This window comes from Dunckerocampus dactyliophorus, chromosome 4 (assembly GCF_027744805.1).
Source record: "Dunckerocampus dactyliophorus isolate RoL2022-P2 chromosome 4, RoL_Ddac_1.1, whole genome shotgun sequence".
In the NCBI taxonomy this organism is placed as follows: domain Eukaryota; kingdom Metazoa; phylum Chordata; class Actinopteri; order Syngnathiformes; family Syngnathidae; genus Dunckerocampus; species Dunckerocampus dactyliophorus.
Window position 1 is genome coordinate 26,118,083 of NC_072822.1, and position 17,258 is coordinate 26,135,340.

Here is a 17,258-nt window from a genome sequence, read left to right on the forward strand (position 1 = left end):
AGCGAATAAAGACGAGAGGGAAAGAGATAAGAAGAGATTGATGGCAAATGGAAGGAGATCGCCATTATTTGATTTAAATCATCTGAATTGGCAGAGACACAGTCCATCAGCAGTTGAAGAATGACTAAACCTCAGCATTTATTAGGACGCTCACGTATTTCACTTTTTCACGTAGAGGTGAAAACACCCGCAGAGTGACAGCAAGGAGACAATTAACAGGTTGTCACAGCGTCGTTCAACATCTGTTTTTTTCCCGCGTCAAACTAAATAAACGTGACGGGCATCTATCACGCCACATTGTCAGCATGTGCGAGTCCAATCTTTAGACTTCTAAGAGCAAGGCGTCAAAGTGAGCATGAATGCCTTCTCTATTGTGGGTCACTTTTTATATACAATGGAACCTGTTGACCTCCCTCAGATTGACTAACGCCTACAATAGCGGTTGTCGACATAACTGGAACTAGCCATCATTGCTTGCATATTTACTTGGGACTTTCACCAGAGACCGAAGGAGAACAGGCAATGACAGAATTGTTTTTAACCTAGGGCAGTTGGTTGACGTCGTTTTCCTCCTTTTGTGCACTTTTCAAATGGTAGTAGTTAAAAGGGGGATGCAAGAACGGCTAGAAGTCTATCGCAAAAAAAGAAAGTCCGAAGATCGAAGGTAAGTGGTAGTTCCTTTCCTGTTGCCCCTCCCGCCCTTCTTTGTTTGTTTTTATTGATTTTAACCACACATGTCTACGTAAACAGGCTGATTTTTCATGGTGTTGACATTTATTATGTTAACAATAACACGGTGGACCAGGACTTGATGAGTTGGTCAACTTCAATATACTGTATGTAGTTTGCCAGTACCACTTTGCATAACCCAAAACACGACAATACGACAAAGTTGTACCCAATATTGACCCTTGCATTACAGTCCCAACTTTTGTTTTAAACTTATTTGCCCTCCAGATGGGAAAGAAAAAGGAAATGACACGAAAGGTACGTAAAACTGGGTTTTAATTTGTGCATTATTAAGAAAAAGCATCGGTTTTCATGAGGAATTTTGCGATATAATAACTGTGTAATAACTATAATAACTGTGATGTTACAATACAACAGTTGGATGTTGTTTTGATATATTTCATCTATATATATATATTTCATAGATATTTGTATATATTTATTTGTTATATATATTTATCGAGAGATAAAGGTCTTACATTGAAAAAAATATATACTATTTTTTAATTACCACATAAACACACACAAAAGTACCAAAAATTGGTACCGTTGAGTACTGATAACAGTACACATTTGAACCGTTTCGGTTCAAATGTGAAAGGTAGCCATCCCTACTACTGTTTAACTTGACATATTACACACAGTGTTCAGCCCTGTTTGGAAAAAAGCATTTGTTTAATTAAAAGCTGAAAAAATCTTTCTGTATACCAAATATCTTGTTACCAAATATAATTTTGCAAGAAGGCCTGCAAATGGCAGGGATCTACTGTGCTGTATATATGGTGAGTGCAGATGCTGACCTGTTGTTGAGGCAGCAGTAGATGATGGGGTTGTACATGGTGGAGCTCATAGCCAGCCACATAATGGCCAAGTAGACTTGCTGGATGAATCTTTCCTCAAACATGTCGGGAAAAAACTGGTGCAACAGGAAGTACACGTGGTAGGGCAGCCAGCAGATGGCAAATGTACAAACGACCACGATCATCATCTTCACCACCTGCAACACAAACAAGTCACACGTGATGCTGCTGCATCGTAATCCATGTTCTAGTCCATCCAAAGTGTGTTGAATGAGGTTGAGGTCAGTTTTCTGTTTCTGGGTCACGCTGGAACAGAAAAGAGACTTTCCCAGACAATTCCTGCAAAGTTGAAAGCATACAATTGTCCAAAACATCTTGGTGTTAAAAAGGATTAAGCTTCAGAAAGAAGTGAGCAGAAAAGGAAAAGAAGATATGTACTTGCCTATACGTTAATATTTATTAAAAATGTTTGAATTTCCGTGAAGTAAGACTCCTGGTTTATAAATGGAATATTTAAGTAGTTAGAGCATCGAAAACCTGTTCACAACCTTCTAAATACTATTTTTAACATTATTAGAGCCCTCTAGACATAAAGTAAAATTCCTATAGTCACCTTTACACTTAATAATAATACAATTAGGGCTATCAATCGATTAAAATATTTAATCATGATTAATCACATTTAACTCAGAATTAATCACATTTAATCACAGATAGAAATAATTTTTTACCTATAATAAATATGGATGTAAATCTCTTTGTGGTAAACTCTTCCATACACATCGAGTTAAGATACGATTCAAAAACACTATGTTGTATTTTAAGGATAAGCGGCATAGAAAATGGATGGATGGATGTATAAACTTAAACGGGTTGGACTATATTAATAACAGTAATAACTAGTGTCGCTCCGATCGGGTGCACTACTGCAGCCCACAGCGATCTTTCGTGCAGCGTCTTGATGTAACTAACGTCTTTGGCAGCATCATCCTTCCACTTTCTCCTCCCACAAAACAATAACAATCATGTCTGTCGTGTGGAACGACAGACACGTTAAAAAGCTTTAATACGGCTTCTGAAGAACAAACAATTGACGGAGTATGGTGAGTTTTCGAGGCAGCTAACGCAGCCATGAGGACAACACTCGCCCGTATGTGTATAACAGTCAGAAGCTTAAGCTAATAACTCGAAAATAATTGATTTTATCGGACGAGATGATCAGCCTTTCTCAGCAGTGGAAGACACTGGCTTCGCTGAGTGCTTTCTCACGTACCTGGAAGCTCCACCAATGTACTCTCATATCCAAAGTCTCCTTAAAGAAGGCGTGTCATCCACCAGTGATATATGTTGTCTTCAAAAAGTAAGTTGAATATGTTTTTGTCTAAATAAAGGTGATTTTATGGTTCCTTTCTTCAAGTCATATAGCCAGTAGCAGGGATGGCAGCCAGGAATTCTGGGTCCCATGAAAAAAAAAAATCCCGTTCCCCCCCGTCACGTTACAAATTTTATTAGTAAGCGGTAATTTTATTAGTATTACTAGTTTGTTAGTAATTACCTATATAATGGACCTTGGAATTGTCCTGACTTTACCCCTTTATACGGCGCCCCTGGCCATGTGATCGGTATCAGCCGTTTTTAGTCCTCGATGATCAGTATTGGAATCGGCAGCATAAAACCCTGATCGGAGCATCCCCACTAATAACAATACGCAATGTCACCTATAACACAAGGCTGACATGAAGGCTGCTATATGTTTTTTTTTCTAGCCTCTTTACACAATTAAAAACATCAATTGCCTCGTAAATACTTTGATTTTTCAATACACTTCCGCCCTTAATGGAAACAGGTCAATAAATCAAATGAATTATACTGTTTACATTCATGAAATGTGTAATATTATTAGAAAACAACAGAAATAAAACCTGCATTTCCACATTAATACACAACACAATAAGAATGCACGAACCTCATTATTTTTACAAGATAAGATAAGGCAACAAGCTGAGCGTACCTTGCGTTTGGCAGTCAGCTGTTCCTTGTAGCGGTCTGAAGAGTCTCCTGGGATCTCACTGGCCCAGAGGCTCAGTCCCACCACCAGGTAAGCACAGCCCATCACCATCAGGGGAAGGAAGTAGATGAGGATGGCCACACACACATAATACCTGCGGAAATACATGCACTCTTCGTTAATCAAGGATGCTCCATCCATCACCAGGGCAAACTTCTTCCTATCAAAGACTCTGTCGTTGAAGCTTGTAGGTGTGAAATTAATCTGAAAGATACCAAAATTACAGTCAAAATGTAAAATGTGTTTTGTGTCTGTTTGTGTAAGCTAAGTCGTCAACTACCGAAAATAAAAAAGGTGGAAATTTGGCATGCACCACTTCTGTGATACTGCTGTATTACGTGTGCTGTCATTTATCTGCCAAATACACCACATGGGGGCGCTGTTATTTAAGCACAGTAAGTCCATCAACGCAGTCTCCAAAACACCCACAATAACTATGAGCATTCAGGCACATTCAGGCTCCAAAAGATAGGGTTCTGAATCCTCATTTGTCCACAAGTAGTCGTAGTCGTCGTCTCATGAAGTCTGCCATGATTAGTAATAGCAAACAGACACGCTCTTTCTATGCTGCTGTTGTTGACGGAAGTAGCATTCGTTTCGACCTATGGGCTATGTGAAATCAATGCGTGGGCGCATTGATTTCACAAAGAAGAACTTCACAAAGAAGTTCTGGTAATGTTTAAAATGATCAAAATATGGCAAAATACTATAAGTATTACATATTATCATGAATGTAGCTGTTACTGCATGGTCACAGCATGTATATAAAATAATAAAATGTTGTTAGATGTTTATTAGAGGGCGATAGAGTCAAAATAGGTGTGTCCAATTACGTCCATTGTTAGTTCCCTTATGCAAACTGCTTTTCTATCTCTAGAACGCACAGAAAAGGCAAAGACATACAGTATATGCTCATGTTTCACATAAGGATTGTGGATGATGGGCAAAATAAAAAAAGTGCAGTTTTCCTTTAAGTTTAAACACATAACTTAAGCAACTTTTTACAAAACAAGTACTGCAAAGGATGCTGGGAGCTCTCAATACTTGATGCGGCCCAGCCTCACTTAGACTCTACTCAGCCACTCCCAGGGAAACTGAGCATGAGACTCCCGGTCTTAGTTCAGTGGTTTTTGAACTGGACCAGGTCTAATATTGTCTTGATCAGGGTTCGGCAACCTTTAGCATCAAAAGGGCCATTTTGCTTCCTCTTCCAGTAAAAAAAAAGAAAAAAAGTCTGGAGCCGCAAAACATTACACAGCTTACACCTGCTTACACCTGTAAAAGTTGTAATCTTTTTAAAATGTTAACTGGTACAACAATTAATTATTAATCCAATTGTTCATCCAATGAGTTTAGACCAAATATGCGTGTCAAGTTTTAGCAAAATAAATACTTAACATGTTTTTTGAAATTTTAAAGCTTCATGCAAGATGCACATAAAAATTTTTTTTCTAAAATAAAGTGTGCCAATCTCTTTTTAAAATAAATATAGAAAAAGTCGAATACAGTAGTACCTCGCATAACGTAAACCTCCTTTTACGTAAATTCCACTGAACGTAAAGAATTTAAGTAAATTTTTCGCAACGTATTACGTAAGGAATTCCATATAACGTAAAGCGTCAAGTCGGTGCAAGCGACAGAGAGACTAACAGAGTACACTTGGTGATGCCTTCTGGCTGCACGCTCTCATTGGCTGATTATCGGGGCACCGCCTACACTCTCATCTCATTGGCTGATTATCGGGGCACCGCCTACGCTCTTATCTCATTGGTTGACTTATCCAGCGCGTCCATGTTTGTGTGTGAGCTCCCTTCCTCATCTTAGTCACCCTTAAACTTCGCACGCATTGAAATCTCTTCTTAATTTGTTTACTTTTCTTTGTGTTAAAATTACCGGAGTCATGGGCCCTAAACCAAGTGTAAGTGAGAAGAAAAAAAGGGAAAAGTTGTCGATCGAAACAAAGCAGGAAATAATCCAGAAGCATGACGGTGGTATGAAATTAAGTGATGTTGCTAGACTATACGGCCGTTCCCCATTGACCATTATACCTTATTTACCTTATTTTATATTGGAATGTTACTCTACTATGTTTATGCTAACGTTTTCTTATATTTTCCCACCATATTTGGTGGACTTTGAATATTTTGAAGGGCCAAAGGTGTGAGTTTGGGAAGATTTTGGAATGGATTGGGCTATTTACATGTATTTTACGCTTCGTATAACATAAAATCCCTATAACATAAAAGTTCTTGGAACGGATTATTTACGTTGTAGGGGCGTCTACTGTATAATCTATTTTATAGAAAACATTTGGATATGCTCAAATCCTCAGGTAATAACAAAAGAACAAAATATGAAGGAGTGCCCAGTTTAAGAGGAAATTTTAAAATGTCAGCAACTCAAAAATACTTTCAATTGAACAGTAGTTTTTTTTAGGTAAACATTTTTAGAAGATACAAGCATGTCCTTATTTTGTGCCAGGAACACCAACCTGTCAAATGCATCAGGCTTAGCAACTGTCTTTGGTTAGACAAGGAAGTACTTCCTTGTACATTTGTGGTACAGCTTGTCGTGCTAAATAATTGTGACTGCAAAGCTCGCTGGACATGGCAAATCCATAGTTTTCAGCAGGTTTTTAAAGCAGTTATTTCCACAGTTGCAACGGGGACCATATCTTATGTGATAGGACACCTCTTTTTAATAGCACACCACCTTGCTTATCCTTTCATGAGGAACGCAACAAGCGTGTGGCAGACAGCGCACAGCTTCACACATTCCTCGTATTGGAGTTTGTGCCAAATTTTAAGGTGGTGAAAAAGATTTTTTTATGCTCTGAATTCGAAATACCGCCACATTACCGAGCCACCGCTTATTCCTTGATGACTAATTCTTCCACCTCAGACTCTATCGCTTCGACTGGAGCCGCCAGGCTTCTGCTCCGTCCCTCCTCCCTCCTCCTGCATGTGGGGATGAGGGAGATACAGTGCAAATCCAGTCTTTTGATATCGTGCTTAAGTATCAATATTTTTACAATATCGATATATCTCCCAGCCCTAGGTAATGTCTTACCAAAAATGCTTTCACATGGAGAACAGACAAACAGTCTCCCTGCATATTAGTTTAATTCCACCTTCGAATCGAATCAGAGGCTGGCGAATCAGAAGCTTACATTAGCGTTGTATGGACAAGCCGGGTTGTACGGGTTAGCTGTTAGCCTAGCCCGGATCCCTCTGCTTCGTCTCACACCGCCCACAGTGCTTTCTATGCGGTTGCAGCGCAGTAGTGGGGGTCGAGGCTGAGGTGGACCACCGCATGATTCCTGGTTGTCCGTGGTTTTAAAATTCGCAAAGAGCTGCTGCCAATGCAACTTCCGACAGTACACGTGTTTCAGCGAAAGCAAAAATGTAAACACATCGGAGAGAGAGGGGCTGTTGCATCTACTGTAGTCACGCCGCCATCTTACTCCTTTAGAATAAAAGTGCAAGATCATTCTCGTATGATTTCTTCGGCAAAGATCCGTGACACACTGAAAACAGGTTCGCGACCCACCAGTTGAGAATCATTGTTCTAAAGCATGTAACTTCGAGTCATGTGAAAAACGTAGTGTTCTAATGACTCTAATAGAGGTATCAAAACTACAGAAAAATGAACAGAATGCATGGGGACCACTTTGATACATTTTGTACATGAAATCTGCTAAAAGCAATCCAATGTATCCAGTATGTGCTAGCTGAACAAAACATCCACATCTTAGCTTTGTGTTACAGGTGACAAAACAAATTAGTGCAACATTTAAAAATAGATCTCATTAATAATGAATTAATTTAATATTTACAATATCCCAAGGACCATAAAAAAACAGGGCCTAGAATGGCCACGGGGCTGCACTTTGGGCACCATTGCTCTAATAGACGTATGCGTGTGGAGCTGCAGTAGCTCAAGGCCCCACATTTGACGAAAAGAGCAACTATAGGACTCCTTTTTGGAGTTAGCAATTGTTTTCTGCCACACACACCAGCCAGCGTTTTGGCAGCGCTAAAACAAACAGTACAACATTCTTCATTGTGAAAGTGTCTGCCATGTTTTTATTATTAGCATTTGTGGCACGTATGCCTGTGGTCAAAAGGCTATTTTGAGTGCATTTAGCCAGACGGCAGCATACAATTTCAATATGATAACACTTGCGGGGTGATTTTGAACTAAATTGTTTTGGCAGTTGTGGCTCCCCCCATTTGTTGTCAATGATTTTCAACCGACTGCTCTCAAATTTTGTGAACTGTATGTCAGTCCACTAAGGTGCCAAGGTATCCCTTGCCACTTCACGCTTCGGATTTCATATTCTACACTGGTCACCAGGCGTCAGTAATGTTACTGTAATGTTGAGTTAGACTCCCAAGCACCAGACTTGATTGCCAGAACTACAGGCTTTTACTGCAGGTTTGAATGATCTCACAACGGAGGCTACTATTGCGGCCGTAACCCACGCCAAGCTGTAACCCAACTCTGAACCGCTGACACGACTTCCTGTCCATCACCAACTCAGCTCCCCTAGGGAACATATTTATAGTAACACAAACATAAATGTCTCAAATGGCTTATTTTCTCTTATTATTTTAATATTATGGCTACTATATTGAGTAATACGAGTGTGAAGGTGGCTGCACGGTGGCTGAGTGGTTAGCATGTTGGCCACACAGTCAGGAGATCGGGAAGACCTGAGTTCGCATCTCCGTTGAATGATTGTTTTTCTATATGTGGTGACCAGTCCAGGGTGTACCCCGCCTCTCGCCCGAAGTCAGCCGGGATAGGCTCCAGCATACCCCTGCCACCCTAGTTAGGATAAGCGGCATAGAAAATGGATGGATGGGGTGTAAAGGTGACTATAGGGGTGTTATTTCATGTCTGGAAAGCTTCAATAATGTTAAATCCGTACTTAGAAGGTTGCAAACAATTTTTCTATGCTCTAATTAGGAATCCTACTTTACCTTTAGTTCATTTAAATACAGTTAAGATGTAATGAATATACAGTTGATGCAATTTATTGTTTCTTTATTGCGCTGAGTTATGGGAAGGTGTGGAAGAAGTCTAGATCGTTTCTAGAGGAAATGATTACATCAGGCTCTAGTAGGGTCTTTTTTGTTGTTTTTTTTCTGTGGTTTTGTTTATAAGCTCATTAGATGGAGTTGAAACATGTCAACCACAGCTTCAGTAACTGTCCAGGGATTTTAACGACTTTATGAAATAAACAAATGTGACAATTCGCTTCATGCCTAATTGGTCACAGACACAGTGTTTGGTCATGTCAGCATCACGAGTGTGTCTCATTATGTAGCATACATGGACGGGTATGTGTAAGTATTTTAGATGATTTAGGGAAAAAAAGTACAAATTTTGACCTGTGTAACATGAAACACGAGGGACTTCACCCTTCACAGACTGTTTTCTCCTCTGCAAACGCTGCCGATGAGCCTCACAGGCCATTTCCGTGGCTATTAGGTACAATTATGTTAATAGCGCAGAAATTCACAGTACTGGCTTTCATCAGGGTGACAATGACTGTGCACGCACAAACCAAAGTACATTGCAAAGAGGGGAGGAATCAAGGGAAAACAATTGTTGGATTGTCCAAACTTTGAGCTCACTGGACTGAAGCCTGAAGGTAGTCTGTACAACTCTTGCAACATGAATATGGAATTATGGATACTGCATAAAAGGTTGTTGACCACCACCAATTTGATTGTTTTAAACAGGGGTGTCCAAAGTATGACCCGGGGTCCATTAGCCATTTTTGTTTATTGGGCCGCTGCAAATTCTAAAAATATAAATTAAGAAAAAAAAGTAAAAAACAACAACAGCAAAAATGAAAAAAAAAAAAAAAACATCATTTTGAAGTCAGTCTAACAAGAAAAAAGTCATAATTGCACCACAGTAATGTAACAATATGAGGGACAAAAAAACGTTAAAAGTCGCAAAAAAATATGAAAGAAAAAAATGTGATTTTTTTCAAAGTCATAATATTAAGAAAAAAAGGCAAAACAACAAATAAAATTGTGATCTTTGGAAAATTAGGTTGCGGAAAAAGTTATAATATTATAAGAATAAAAGTAAAAATATTATGGCAATAAAGTCAAAATAAAGTCATGACAAGAAGAAAATTCACATGAGATTTTAAATAGTTGGAAAATTAAAAAAACAACAGCAGAAATGGAAAACTGAAGAAATGTTACGAGAACAAAATAATTTAAAAATTTTAAGAAAAAAATCTAATGACAAAAAAGTTGCAATTTTACGATAATTAGCTTGTAATATTTTGACAAAAAAAATATGCCATTTTTGTAGCATAAAGTTGAAATATGAAAGAAAGAAAGACGTTTTTTAAAGTCATAATATTACTAGAAAAAAACAAAACAATGAACAACAAAGTTGTAATTTTTGTAAAATTGGGTTGGTGAAAAAGTTGACAAATATGATGAGAATAAAGTCCAAATGTTATGGGAATGAAGTCATAACTATGACAGGAACATTCTCAAGAAGAAAGTTCAAATATTTGGAAAACTGAAAAAAAAACATTAGCAGAAAAGGAAAAAAAACAGCAGACATTTTACAAGAAATTCAAAATATTAAGAGAAAAAATGTTGTATTCTAAAAAGAAAAAATGCCAATTTCATGACAATAAAATGCATAAACGTTCAGTCGCACAGAGTTGAAATATTGAAGACCACCTGCAATACAGTTAATCTGCACATTTTGGAGTGGCCTTTTATTGTGGCCATTTTAGACACATTTGTGAATAATATTTGAGAGACATCGGCCTTCTGTGTAAATAGAATAAGTTTGAGACCTTTTGAGTTCAGTTTATGAAAAACAACAGCAAAAACAAAAGTGAAGTGTTGCGTTTATATTTTTGTTGCGTGTAGCACATCTACATGTGTTGGTTTAAAAAATATTAAAGCGGTCCTTGCATCCTTTCATTTTCAGTATGGATTTTTCAGTATGTATTCCTTGCTGGAATCCTGGATCCCAGTACGGCAGTAGTATGTTTCTTTTAATAAAATACTTCATAAATCTCAGGGTTGTGGTGGCACTGAAGCACAGGAAAGCAACATGTCTATAAAATCCCGACTGTCATCTGTTAGGAGGCAAGTGGTTGAAGTAGGATCTTGTACGCAGCTGACACAGCTATCTCCTGGGAGAACACCGCCACTCTGCCTGAAGGTTGAGATTTTATGAAAAAAGAGGCTGCACTCTGTCGCCTTCCAGTCACTCAAGCTGAATCAATAAAACCTTGGTCAGCACATAACATCACTGACAAATTATACACAGTGGTGCTGCTGCTTCATCTCTTTACCAAACATGAAGGCTTGCTTTAAACGTTGGCTGGAAGTGCTGTATACAGTGAGTGGGAATGTGGACAAAAATGCAAACAGGGGAGGAGAACAAACTTCAGGTCAACTTTATCAAGTTACATCCAGAAGTATTTGGAGAGTGGCTGAATTTAGATTTTTGCACCACCACCACAAACGTACCATTTAGTGTATTCTTAATTGTCTTGGTCTTCCTCTGTCTTATTCTACATTTGTTTACCTGCACACCCAAGTCCATGTAAAACTACTTCCGGGTTGAATCGTAAAAATCAACTTTATATGCTTATTATCCATCTTCTTCATATTTGATTTAATTCCCGGTAATATATGTTTTTTGATTTTGTTTACAAAACAAATTATGAAAAAAAAAACAACGTTTTTTTTGTGTTGGTTTCAAATAGAGGGCGGTGCAGCAGTCTAGTGGTTAGCATGCTGGCTTCACAGTCAGGAGATCGTGGGTTTGTATTTGTGTGGAGTCTGCATGCTCTCCCCGTGCGTGCATGGGTTCTCTGCGGGTACTCTGGCTTCCTCCCACATTCCAAAAAAATGCATGCTAGGTTAATTAGAGACTCTAAATTGTCGGTAGGTGTGAATTTGAGTGTACTGAGTGTCTATAAGTGCACTGCACTCCAGATCAAAATTTTAAAACCAGTTCAAAAATTGCATTTACATTTTGCACTGTTGGATCTTAAGGAGGTTCTACATGGAGCTTGAAAATGCAAAAAGAAGAAATGGGAGTGACCCCAAAAAAAATTGGAGTAAGCAGTTTGTTGCAAACAACCATTACAATGAAAGAGGCTGTTCACCAGCTGAAGAAATAAAATGTTCAAAAAAGGACTCAGTAATGAGTAGCTGTGCCGTTCTTGTTAATCATCTCAAAAATTGGTTTGGGCATGATGCCGGTGTTTCCAAGAGGCTAGAGGGAATGTTGCTCCAGGTGGTGAAGATGGCTTCACGGAGGGCATCCACTGTCTGGAACTGATGTCCATTTTTGTAACCTTCCCTTGCCATCCATCCCCAACTAGATTTAGATCACGGGAACACATAGGTCCCAAAAGAGTGGGGTTATTCCTCTGGAAGAAGTCCTTTGTCAGCGGGCATTGTGAACTGCACATTTTTGCCAACATTTTGGCTTATAAAGCTGTGATCTTAAACTTTTGATCAGCTGATGAACAACCTATTTCACTTTAATGCTTATTTGCAAAAAATCGCTTACTCATTACTTACTCGTCTCACTCCCATTTCTTCTTTTTGCAACATCCAACAGTGCGAAATATAAATTCTTGCAATTTTTCCAACTGGTCTTAAAATTTTGATTACAAATGTTTCATTTTTGTGTCTCACAGCGACTATGACAAGTCAGGGACTGCTGAGAAAATTTTAATGTTTGAGGAAAAAAAGATCAATGATGCATAAAGGCATAAACATGGAAAAATTGTAGGCTTTTTTTTTAACAGTGGTACATGTATGCTGTACATTTTACCTGTCTTATCACAGATTTATAAATTATTACCCACATAGGGTGTTTTCTGTGGAAAATATGGCCTATTTGCAGATATTTTTGTTGTTTTAATAACAAAAACCTGTGAATTTGCAGGGCTGTGATGCTGAATCGCTAATATATGTGGTTCCACTACACATTAAATCCATTGAGGTTGTAAAAAGTGTCACTGTCCAAGTACCTCTTGACCTAACATTGTGTGTCTTGGAAGGAGAAGCAGCTGCTCCAAAAACATGTATTGTGTTGTATATTTATTGTACTGTATTTGTTCATTTGCTGTACTATTCTGCCTTTCTTCAACATGCTACAAATGCATCCTGTCTTCTTGCTTTTGGTTTGACATAATAGAGGTTCAAAAGAAGGATAGTGGCCATTAGAGGGTATTGAGAGGATGTACTGGGTCAATGTCACCCTTCGGAGCAGCTCTCACAAGTCAACCACAAGGGAGCATTTGATGTATTTGCTAAAGTGCACAAGCATGCTTTGTATCCTTTCATGTATCCGTTCATGTTATGCTGCCACCTGAATCTTGAAGCAAGTGCTAAAAATACCCACATACCCCTTCGGGTTTATTATTGTTTTACATAGAAGAAGCTAATTTGCTCCCAATAAGACCATTCCTGCCACGCAATTCAGTTAATTTTGGTAAGTTGTTTTTTAATGTTCCCATTGTCCAAATTTGTGAAGCATCCCGAAGTGTACTTTACCGTAATCCCTCGCCACTTTGCACTTTGATTCACGCTTTCACCTAATCACGGTTTTTAAAAATGATTTAACAAAACTTGCTGTTTTGTGGTTGGACGCGGCCTACTAGTAAAAAAAAATATGCACATTTCAAGTATTCAGGACACCAACAAATGTTTGAAAAACAAAATGAAAGTACTCACTTAATAAAACCTTTTTGTCATACTTCTGTCATAGATAAATAAACTACAAAATAAGAGTGAAACAAAGTGGTGATTTTGACACCCCGCCGCAGCGAGCTTTCTGAGCCAACGCCATCTTGGCCGTGACACCACTGCCAGACTAGGGTCCGGGAACCAGATTCAAACAAATGCAGCTGTGCGCTCGCAGCAAAGCCAAAAAAGTGACATAACAGGGAACAGGCAAAGAAGCTAAGAGGCACAAACGTCTACATGATTGAGCATCTGACAAAACGCAATGCCGACATCGCCAAGAAAGCGCGAGACTTGAGGAAGCAGGGAAAGATTCAAAGCACTTGGGGCAACAATGGTAAAATTTTCATCAAACTAAATGGAGGTCCAGGAGATGTGGATATCAACAGGGGAGAAAGGATAGGATAAATACAAAGAAAAGGAAAAGGAAAAAAGAAACATATATTTTTTAAGTGTGTACCTGTATACTGTATATGTGTGTAATGCATGTATACACATGTATGTATTAGCAATTGATGTGATACGAAGAGGGGGGTAGGATTAAATAAGCTCTGCTTCTTCCTACCCCCTTTCGGACATGTGAAACTGAGACTTGCAACATAAAGCATGCAATGTATGCTGTATGCATGTTCGAAATTAATTAAAACCAACCAACCAACAAGAATACCATTCACCGATATTGTGTTGTGATGAGTATGATATGTTATGGCCCCTGGGGTCTTCTTGAAGGTGCCGTTGGCTAATCGGGCGATCTGGACCACCTGTGGCAGCTCCAGCTGCCAACTAATCACTCTCTCTCCTGGGGGAACATGTTGAAGGTTATCTTCCCAACTTTGGTTTGGTAACTTGTAACTTAAGGGTTACATTCCTCAACATACGTACACACTTCCATGCATACACACCCAACGCTATACATTATACTGACATTCACCTACACTGCCTTATTATTTAGTTAACATTTGGATTTGGTCTAATTTGGCTTAATTGGGGTTATAATAAAGTATGGTTTGTTTAATTGTACCTTCGCTGTGTCTCCTTTTGGTTGTGGCCCTTGAGCCAGGCTCGTCCGGGATGACGGATGACACAAAAATTGACCACAAGTACGTTGTTTTTGACTATGCAGACTGCAAAATAAAAGACCAGTGAGCAGCAATCGCTGCTTATTCAGCCCTGGAATGAAACCCCATACTGTTATTAAAAGATTCCTAGAATAGATGGAGTCAGAAAATATGGATTTACTTATTGAAACTGACAGATCGGCTGCAAGACAGGCTAGAAAGACGAGTGACTGCAATCCATGTTTTGCAAGCAATTCATGTGGAGAATACTTGCGGGCGACACCGGCAACCAGGTGCAAACAAGCACAGCCATGAACGCACGTGAAGAGAGGGGCACGCTTTTCCACGGTCGAATGTCTTGTTGTTTTTTGACTCTTTATTTCCATTTGCGGGGCAGTATTACAATACTTGTCCCACAAATTTTGCCAATGGCGAATGGTCTCTTTTCGAGATGTGAACAGGCGTACTTCTTCTCCTTGAGTGTTCCCAGCAAAAGCCCTCAACACAAGGTCAACACCGACGCCACCTTTATGTTTTGCTATGAGTTATGTCTTGAATTCAAGTGTTTCACACCTTCTTTATCAACATGCTGGCCCTTGCAACGCATTTTTGGTTTAATTTGCACTGTCATCAATAAGAAAAGCAGAGACGTGAGGTGAGAAACACTATTGAATTCAAGAAATAACTAGCAAATAAATAGCAAAACGCAAAGGTGGTGTCTGTGTTGATCTCACTGCCACATTGTATCTCTGGCAACAATCACGTCTTCAATGAAGGTAAAAGTAACCTTAAATGCTCATTTATCCCTTTCATTCAATGTATGTGCATAATTTGAATGTATAACTATAACTATAAAAACATGTTTTGCGTTAACATTTGTGGCTTAATTAAATTGATTTACATTATTTTAAAAAACAGATTCTGTTAGAGTACGTTTTGGTTAGAGTCCGGCCTTTTGTAATGGATTAATGATGCTAACCAAGGTTCCACTGTATTTCTAAACATATTTATTTTACTTTTCATGGTTTTTACTCACTTTTTGTCCCTCCCACAACATTATTTCTCTCTCCTACTGCGTCTATCACAATTACATGCACATGCATCATGGCCACTCATGCAAATCCGACGACCTCCAACATCAAGCTCCATGACGAGGTGAAAATATTAGGCACAAATCTCTGTATGATGGTCTACATCGCAGCAGGCTGCACGGAACAATACTTGTAGTGGGGCAATGTGGGAGACCTCACCGAGTCGCTCCTAATCAGCAACTCGGCTTCCCTGGATCATCTTAGCAGATGTTGCGCGTTCACTGAGCTCCTATGTTCTACTGAGGCTTTTTCATTAAAAAAGTAATATGTGCGGAAGCAATCCCATCATGAACAAATTAAACTGCTGCTGCACAATTAATCATAAGCTTTATTTCCATGGAGAAATACAACAGAAGCAGTAAAACAGGCTGTAAATGGCTGCTTGGCTGCTGAGTGGGATAAACACAGAAGTTGTCATCAGCCTTCGTCATTGCTCGTGTTTCTTTCACCAATACAACTAATCCGTCTGCATTTGTAGAAGTGACGAAGAGTACATACGAGGTGTATGTATTGGCTAGTTAGGGCAGTGGAATTGGAGCAATATAAATGAAAGGAGGAGGTTATGGGGAATAAATCACTTCCAAGCATGCCAAATTGAGCTGGTTTTTCTCCAGCAAGCTACAGAAGTTTGTCAATCACAGCGTGATTACAGCGAGTGCAGGCAGATGATTAACAGCAACATTTTCACAAGAATACATTTCCCCAAGCTTTCCTTTCAGCATGCATCAGAGTGGCAAGGAGAGATGAAATTGGTGTGCTTCTGACAGCAATGACAAAAGAGACACACAAAATACTTCACCAGGTTTCTCAAGAGGCTAGGCCAGGGGTGTCCAAACTTTTTCCACCGAGGTATCTTTTTTGAAAAGTATCTTTTCTGCTATTACGAAAGAGCATTATTTTAGTTTTACTTAGGTTCAGGGATAATCTATTTTTATCAAACCATCTTTTTAGTATAGTCATTTCATCTGTGATCATTTTTATTCGCCTTTGTGTGCTATCTCCAGAACAGAATGCGGCTGTGTCGTCTGCAAATAATACTAACTTTAGGTCTTTTGTGACATTACAGACACCATTTATGTATAAGTTAAACAGTTCTGGCCCCAGGATTGACCCTTGGGGTACGCCACGAGACATTTAAGCATGCAGATGTACATGCTCCTAGCTTCACATATTGCTTTCTGTTTGCTACGTAGCTTTTCAACCAGTTCAAGACTACTCCTCTGATTCCATACCTGCCTAGTTTGTCAGTTAAGATATTGTGATTAATTGTATCAAATGCTTTTGTTAAATCCATAAATATTGCAGCTGCTCTCTACGATCTATAGCATTGGTAACTTTCTCAGTTATTTCGATCAGCGTCATGGAAGTTAAAATGTTTGCTCTGTATCCATATTGGCTATCCGTCAATTCATTCTTATTTATAAATGTATATAATCTGTTGCTGAATAGCTTTTCTATGATTTTACAAAATTGTGGCAATAGAGAAACTGGTCGGGAGTTTGTGAATTGACGTGTGTCTCCTGTTTTGAAAATTGGTACTACTTTAGGTATTTTCATTTTATTTGGAAATATACCAGTCTGAAATGATAAGTTACTAATGTACGCCAGTGGTTCCGCGAACTCTGTAATGACCTTATTTAGCATTCCCATGTCGATACCGTTACAGTCGATTTATGTTTTTGCCTTAATTTTATGGACAATATCAATTATTTATTTTTTGTCACACTGGTGAGGACCCCTGCTATACAGCA

The 17,258-nt window shown here is 38.8% G+C and overlaps 1 protein-coding gene across 1 annotated transcript in view; it reads right to left on the reverse strand.

Annotated features, from left to right (window-relative positions):
* The window catches only part of tacr1a (tachykinin receptor 1a), a 60,317-nt gene that overhangs the window by 18,855 nt on the left and 24,204 nt on the right, over positions 1–17,258 (reverse strand). The window contains exons 3-4 of the mRNA XM_054774196.1: positions 3,541–3,691; positions 1,530–1,726 (exon numbers count right to left, since the gene is read on the reverse strand). Of these exons, the coding sequence (XP_054630171.1) occupies positions 1,530–1,726; positions 3,541–3,691 (348 nt within the window). The remainder of the gene's footprint in view (positions 1–1,529; positions 1,727–3,540; positions 3,692–17,258) is intronic.